The sequence below is a fragment of the Echinops telfairi genome, unplaced genomic scaffold (genome assembly GCF_000313985.2).
Source record: "Echinops telfairi isolate 266 unplaced genomic scaffold, ASM31398v2 ScPeMD7_41;HRSCAF=154, whole genome shotgun sequence".
NCBI lineage: Eukaryota > Metazoa > Chordata > Mammalia > Afrosoricida > Tenrecidae > Echinops > Echinops telfairi.
The window spans coordinates 986,069-994,665 of record NW_022103939.1 but is presented as its reverse complement, the minus strand read 5'-3'; the positions used below and the strand labels follow the sequence as shown (position 1 = coordinate 994,665).

At 38.2% G+C, this 8,597-nt stretch overlaps 1 protein-coding gene across 1 annotated transcript; it reads left to right on the top strand.

Annotated features, from left to right (window-relative positions):
* The first annotated feature begins 6,175 nt into the window (after window positions 1–6,175).
* Window positions 6,176–7,123, top strand: LOC101647707 (olfactory receptor 56A3). Its single transcript, XM_004717051.1, has one exon. It carries the CDS (start codon window positions 6,176–6,178, stop codon window positions 7,121–7,123), a length of 948 nt encoding a protein of 315 aa, XP_004717108.1.
* Window positions 7,124–8,597: the final 1,474 nt, after the last annotated feature.

Here is an 8,597-nt window from a genome sequence, read left to right as displayed (position 1 = left end):
ATTTTAAAAAGAGTTGTTTCATTTTTCTCTTCCATTTTTAGCTTTATAACTCATAGGAGAATTATCATAAGTTAATCAACTTTTTCAATAATCTGGCTAGTCTTTCTAATAAGCCCTTGAAAAGTATTTAGTGAGTTTATTGCATTATCGTAAAGTGCAGAATGTACATGTGCAAATGAGATCCCTTATACCCAAGAGTTCATAATCATGCCTAGAAAACACAGCAATAAAGTGCCCCTAGAGGTTGAATTAACAGTGACCTTTGCTCTCAGTGACAAAGAAAATCATTCTCTTCTACTATTTCCCTGCATTTCTGTCCCAGAAATGCCTTTCAGCCCAAGAGAGTAGAGTTGAAGAAATTCCCAGAGGACAAAGTCCTTGAGCTTCTAGGATTATAACAGCTCCAGAGACTGCAGAAACTAACCAGAGTCTCAACAACAGTGCAGGCTGACCCCATACTTCTCATTTTCTGTAAGTCTGTCTGGAACAAGAACCCCATAGAGATAGGAGCAATCCCAAACTGAACTCTAAGCTAGAAGAATTCAATTTCTTAAGTCCAGATCTGTGTCCCTTTCTGCTCTTGTGCCAGTGGTGTGGAAACAGGTGAAGATAGGAGCGCCTGCCTCCTATCCGAGGTCAGGAGATACATATGACAACCTGTGCTCTGGGATCTTCTCTGGCCTCTTCATCTGGAACATAGTGCCAAGGATGTATAGCAGCTAGAGTTTGTCCATTGGATGGTAAGAGAGCTGAAAAATGGTAAGTTTGAAGAAGGTAAGTTTGTCAACCTGGAAAAATAAGAGAACTGAAAAATGCATCACCTGGGCACAGTTGAGAGAGTTTGACTTACGTGTTGCGGTGGTTGTTGTTAGGTAGCATAAAGTGGACTGCAGGCCATAGCAACTCAATGTACAACAGAAAAAACACTGCCTGGTGAGTACTGTCCTTATAGTTGTTGCCTGTGTTTGGTCCTACTGTGGCAGCCTCTGCCAATCCATCTCATTAAGGGTATTCCTCTTTTTTGCTGCCCCTCTACTTTATCAAGCATGATGTCCTTTTCCAGGGCCACGTCTCTCCTAAGAACATATGCAATTTCACCATCCATGCATCTCAGGAACATTCTGGGTATACTTCATTCAAGACAGATTGTTTTTCTGGAAGTTCATTGTACTGTCAATATTCTTCGGTGACACGGTGATGATTCAAATATACCAAATTTTATTGTGGAAAATTATGGGATAGAAATCAAATTCCATCTATCTAACTTCATCATAAATTACAGACAAAAATCACAGGCAAGTGCTAGATGTCAGCTCAACCTGAAGAATTTCCACTGTGCACTAACATGGCCCCAAACACCATGTTATACCCAAAACATCAATTAACTACCTTTCCCCGAATTATGCTCACTAACATCTAGACATATACTTGGCAGAGATGTTTTGTAAGCTTGTCTAATTCTATGGCATTAGATAATCCTTTTAAAAGGATTTCCTACTGGCAGTGGGACCATGCAGCTTTGGCTAGTGGGCTACCATGGTGCATGGCAGGATCTCCTGGCTCTCCGTCTGGGAGGTGCGCTTCCCTTTGTCACTTGTGGGTCACACTTGGACACCATGCTCCCTGCTGACACCCAAAGCTGGGGGAGGTGCATGTGTCCTGGGAAGCTTCCCGACTTTGGAATCATTGCTTTTGAAAGGTAGGAGGCAAGGTTGGGGTAAAGCAAACGTCTTCCCAACCTAAGAACATGACCCTTCAACTTATTAAAACAGTGCTTTTTGGTTTGGTCTATGCTGCAGACTTTGCCTGCAGAGTCTCTGACTTCCTACTTACTTAGGTTCCTCAGCCTGCCTCTAATTAAAATCAGATGCTCTCAGCTACAGGTGCCTGGGCAATATCTGATTGTAAACGAAGATTGAAAGGGGAGGCAGAGAACAAATGCATTTTAATTTTTTTTACTTTAAACGTTCCTCAGTTGTTGAGTAAACCATGGGTTGAAGGTTTGTAGGAACATGAAAGAGAAAACAAAAAGTGAGAGGATGATTTGGGTGAGGAAAGAATAAGAAATAATCCTCCTATGTCCTCCTCAAAACTCATCCGAGTGCTAAGAATACTTCTCAAAATGCTTTGTACAAGACCAAAAAAAAAAAACATAGAGTCCTCAGTCCTTCCTCATAGATACTCTCCTCTGAATTTCCTGTTCCATTTAGCTGTGCCCGCCAAAGATCACTTCAAGATTATCTCTGATTCCAAGAACAGAACAAAACCCCAGTTCACTGCCATTGAGTTCATGGTGATACTCCAAGATAGAGAAAAGCAGCCCTGTGGGTTTCTATGTGAATCTTTCTGGAAAGGGAAGCCCTCATCTGCCCCCAGAAGAGCTCCTTGTTAGTTGAAATTAACCTTGTGCTTAGCAACCTACTGCGTAGCCCACAGTGACACCAGAGCACCTTGATTCCAAGATAAGGAATCCTTAGTTCTTTCCAAAAGTATTTTCACATTCCTGGAAAGGAAAAACTTTAGATTTGGGCATCATACTTATAAAAATTAGTGCAAATTTTTACAAAGAGTAGAGCAGGGGAAGGGAGGGGGAACAAAGACAAATTACAAACCCAATGATAAAAACACTTAGAATATTTGAAATGTGAGAATTTAGAGTTTGTTCATGCAGTGGACACAATCAAAGCTAACAGGCCAATTGTGTCATGTGTTGGACTTAACAGGTGCTATCAGTTCATGGCCAGACTCACAAGTGAGTAAATCAAAAGAGAAGAGAGGGTACCCTGGCACGAAAAGTTTCATCAATCACACTCAAGACTGAAAATTATTTTCTACTCATTATTAGCTTAAAGACATTCTCCAGTTCCAGAATTTCACAGTCTTCTTGAGACTCTCTATCAAAACTAAGTACAGAAGCACTAGACAAGAAAAATTGCAATCAGGGATTTAGAAGTGGAGTTATAGAATAGGCAATGAGTCCGAGGATATAATTAAGGAGGTAGTTTTCTCATCTTTATTGATCCCTTAAGAGATGTTTCCTATGCGGTAAGAAGCAAAATGTAAAAGTTGACTTAGGAGAGAACAGAACTTTCTGAGCAAGGAAAAGCAGATGCTGCATGTGAAAGGAAAACAAATATGCAAGGTAGTGGGGAACTACTCTAAGGATTATGAGAATTGGGTGATTGTGTACAGAAAAAAACATGCTTAAAGTTGTCCAATAAGGTAAGCATTTCTAGATCTCACGGGAAGCAGTTCTATTCATATATTCAGAGGCCTTGTACTTGAACAGATTACCTTCTAGCTTGATTTCTTCCATGAGATATAATATGAATACAATTTATTCCAAACATGTGAAAGTCACAACTAATGTACTGAAGTATGTGGTCTATAATGCAAAGTAAACTGTGATCTATACATCCAATCAGAGGGATTGTATCTGAAAGAAAACCAGCTATCTTTCAGGTAGAAGCTTAAGCTTCAAGAAGAAAGATTAAAAAGATTGAAGGGAAATCCTGCTAGGGAATACTCATTCTCCTTCCTTATAAGAGTGACTCCAAGTGCTAACAGGGTGTCTGATGGAGAAGGCTGAGTCTGAGAAGAACCAATTTAGTAGGATTGGAACTATATTTAGAGAATGGGAACTTTATAGCTAGAAACAAAAATATTATGTGAACCCTTCAAGAAAGTACATATAAAAATATTCAGTTCTTGGTTTACCTGCACCTCAAACATCTGAGATTCTATATTCAAAACATAATTCTAAAATGGGTGGTTTATTATTATAAAGTTCATGGAACAAATACACACAATTATTAGATTCAGAGGTGTCCAAGAAATTAATCCAACGGGTGAAAATAAAGTGTATCTCATAGGATGCCGAATGATGAAGTAGGATAATTTGAACACCGTTCCCAGCAATCAGAAAGAACTCCAAAGATAACTTATGTCTAATATTATGCTTTATTGGTCAGCTTAATGAATAAGAAAGTGGGTGCTTCCTAAACATCTGATGAAAAGTAGTTTCTAACCCCATAAAATAAAGCCTTACCAGTGATCAGGCAGAATTACATGGTGTCGGCTTACTCTGAGTCCTAACTGGCTTGATGGCGCATAACAACCACGAGACATGGAACCCTGGGAGTGTAGTGATTACATGTTGGCCTGAGATCTGCCTGCTTGGCAGTTCAATCTGCAGGAGAAAAGCTGGGCTTTCTGCTCACTTAATAGTTACAGTCTCAGAACCCAAAGGGGCTCACTATAAATCAACATTGATTCAATGATGGCAGGGATATTTTTTTGAGTTAACAATAATAACAACAGAGTCCTCTGATTATGTCAACAGAATCGATATCCTAGATGGCATAATTTTAAGGATCCCAGGAAAACCTGACCTATATATTTTGTTATGACCTCTTTTTGACTATCTTTCAAAATTCAGTAGGAGTGAAAACTTTGAATATTTTATCTATATCATGAATAAGGTTAGCACAGCATTTTATTTTCAATCCTTTTTCTCCACCCCAAACCACAAACCTTCTCATACACTTTCATAATACTCTTTCATAATGAATGACCCAATCATTGCTGGTTATATTCTTATTATGATCCCTCACTTCCTGGAGATTTTGGTTTTGTTCTTTGATAATATAGACAGTTACTGAAGCAATGATGTAATAATCACAGTGCCAGAGGGAGAAGATTATAAGAAAACAATGAGGATATTGAATTAATGTCCGGTGAGTGAAGAGTATCAACTTCCATCATTATATTCAAATAAAATGGGATGTAGAAGGGGTTTCTAATGGGCTTCTAGCTGAGATTTATGTTATAGGACAAAATAGAGCTACCCCATAGGTTTCCAAGTCTCTCATGGAAGCAGAGGAGGTGAGTTCAAGCATCTAACCTTTGGGTTAGCAGCTGAGCACTTAACTACTGTGTCAACAGGACTCTAAAAGGGGGACTAGAGGATTGGATTTAATGTCAAGGATTGATTCTTTTTTTTAAAGCATGCTTCTTCCAAAAGGTAGACATCTTACAAATATAAACATCTAAGAAACAGAGGGTTGAAAAACCAATTATTCAGTAGGATCCATGCTATCATAAAATTCATTTTATAAAAAACAAAAATTAGTCTTGTATAGAATTTTATAAAATCTCTAAAGCAAAATAAATATAACTTTTTGGAAGAGCAAAATGTGACGTGGAGACTAGAGGCACTTCATTGAGTCTCTGCTAGCTATTTGAGCACATTTTAACAGTTAAATTACACTGTAGTGTGGTCATTAAAAATAAAACCAAAAAGAAATTTATTAGTATAAATTTGGAAACGTGTCTGTCATGTAAATCTTCTTGCTTCTTTTCCTTCAAATTTATTTAAGTGACTTTCAAGTATCCTCTGGATGACAATACAGCAATGCAATGATTCCCGTTTTAAAGTATTTCCTTAAAAGATAGACTTATTTTTGAGTGTGTATGCATGTGTAAAGCTAACAAAATGCTGATGAAATCATATTTAACCTTCCTTATCAATGAAGTGAAGTTTGTCAGACTTTTCTAATACTATGCCTGGTAACAAATTCAATTTATACATGAACCAATATACACATAACTATATGTATACACATATACACAGCTGAATAAAAAAGTACATCCATCAATATGTAGCTTTTATATTAGTGAGCACTCATATTTTGGCACTGTATTAATTTGCTCTTTGATTTTAACTGATTGGTTATTTAATTGTTTTACAATCAACTAACAGACTCTTCTGAGCTAAGTGCTTCATAATCTATTTGAGTTATGCCTCTACATTTGCAAAATCTGAAATTAAATTCTAAACTAAGTATTCATATACCAAGTAGTTTTCCCCCTATTTGTTTCTATTAAGGCATAACAATTCTACTAGAATATATCAAACAAACAGCATATGTAAGCAAATCATGCTACCTCAATTTACTTGCCTATTTAAAGCCATAGACATAACCTAGAGCAAACACATATATTCACTTGCCTTAGCATAAGCTGCTAGAATCCACAAATTACAACCCAGTTTAAAAACAGGTTCATGGTCTATTTGTTTTTTAAGTCTATTTTTCATTTATCTTGGGCCAGTAGTTAATTTTCATCCTAATTTTACAGATCACTAAAAGAAAGTTGTAGAAATATATGACATAATATGACAACTCAGCAAAATGGCACCGTCTTTGTTGAGATTTCAGACTTCCTCCTGAATTGTTTTGTGAGGTCCCCAAGCTGGCAGATCTGGCTGTCCTTACCCCTCAGCCTCCTCTTCCTCCTGGCCATGGGGGCCAATGCTATTCTCCTCATCACTATCCGACTGGAGGCCTCCCTGCACGAGCCCATGTACTACTTGCTTAGCTTTCTCTCCATGCTGGACATCGTACTCTGTCTCACTGTCATCCCGAAGGTCCTGGCCATCTTCTGGTTTGACCTCAGGTCCATCAGTTTCTCTGCCTGCTTCCTCCAGATGTACATCATGAATTGCTTCCTGGCTATGGAGTCCGGCATATTCATGATCATGGCCTATGACCGCTATGTTGCCATCTGCCACCCACTGCGGTACCCATCCATCATCACTGACCGATTTGTGATCAAGGCTGCCATTTTTGCTTTGGCCAGGAATGTCCTCATGACCTTACCCATTCCTATCCTGTCAGCACGACTCTACTATTGTGGGGAAAATATCATTGAGAACTGCATCTGCGCCAATATGTCTGTGTCCAGGCTCTCCTGTGATGATGTCACCATCAATCGCATCTACCAATTTGCTGCAGGCTGGACCCTACTAGGATCGGACCTCATCCTTATCTTCCTCTCCTACACGCTCATACTTCGAGCTGTGCTGAGACTCAAGGCAGAGGGGGCTATGACCAAGGCCCTAAGCACATGTGGCTCCCACTTCATCCTCATCCTCTTCTTCAGCACCATCCTCCTGGTCTTCATCCTCACTCATGTGGCTAAGAAGAAGGTGTCCCCTGAGATACCAATCTTACTCAATGTTCTTCACCATGTCATCCCTGCAGCTCTCAACCCCATTGTTTATGGGGTGCGCACCCAGGAGATTAAGCAAGGAATTCAAAGATTACTGAAGAAGGGTTGGTAATAAAACAGGAATTGGACCTCTGTATCCTTACAGTATGGTGATTTATGAGTCAGTAATGGGTGAGTGAGCTGAAATTTATACATATGAATTATAATACAAAATTTAGTAAGTTAGATACTGTGGTTTCATTTTCTAATCATCACATTATTAATTAGGGTTTCACTTTTCTCTTAGCCTCTTATCATTTATTGCCAGGTTTGTATCCTCACTGAAAAACTCACTGCCGTTGACTCAGCAAAAATCCTATAGAACACAGTATAATTGCCCTTATGGGTTTCTGAGACTAAATCTTTTCAGTGTAAGCTTCATCTTTCTCCCCCACAGAGAGGCTGGTGATTTTAAACTGCTGACCTTGTAGTTACCAGCCCAACCAGAACCTACTATGCCTTCCATTTCTTGGTGTTCTATTTGTCTACAACTCAAGTATTGTTTGGCAGACTCTAAAGTGAGAATTTCATGTCCATGACAACGTAATCGCAAAATTTTCTGGATTTTTATAATGTTGAAAATACAACTGTGGATATTTTATGGTTTGTATTGTATTATATTTCTTTTCCTAGAAAGGGATAAATGTTAAAGAATTTAAACTCAACCCTAAATGATGTAGTTCAGCATTCAATGGTATCTGGGAAGGGGGGGAGGTATAAATTCAACACACAATGGCCTTCGTTTTGTTTTAGTTTTCTGAGACTTCTTCATCTTCCTCTTCAGTGGTATATGGACTTTGGACATTTATCTTCTATATCCAAAGTGTTTATGATAAGTGAACATAGCTCTTCTTTTGAGACAAAGGATTATAATCTATGATCCAGCAATAATACCAAAATATAAAATGACCCAGTTGAACATTATTTGATTACTAGTAGAACTTTTTTGAGCATACACTGTACTGAGAATTCTGTGAGACACTGAAGTCACAACAATGGTCATACATTACTGTAGCTTTGAGCTCAAATTATGCTTAAAAGGAATACACATCAAACTGAGTTTCAGAAATAGAGTCTTCTTAACCAGAAAGTCAGAAAGGAGTGAGGTGTGAAGTAGGAGGATGTATGGGCAGTAATATACCTGAAAACATAAGAAAGTATTCAATGAAAAGACAAAGGTATGAGTGACAGTCCTTACTCACCACATACATACACACAAATATATACACAGAGAAAGCTGTGTTTCCAGTAATAAATCAGGTGATCTCACTGTGCTTTGAGATTCTCATATTTTATTGGAGAGGTCACTATGAATGGACATTGACTCCATAGCAGTGAGTTTGGTTTGTTTTTTATTTATAAGTAAATAATTTGGTTTAGAAAATCCACTCTAGCTGGAATAAAGAAGAACAAACTATGCAAACTCAATAAAATGCTCAGAAGAATCCTAAGAGGCCATACAATTTATCTATTCTCCTTAGAGCTTAGATATAATAGATATAATACAGCATCAATGACGACAAAGTAGGTCAGAAATCATATACACA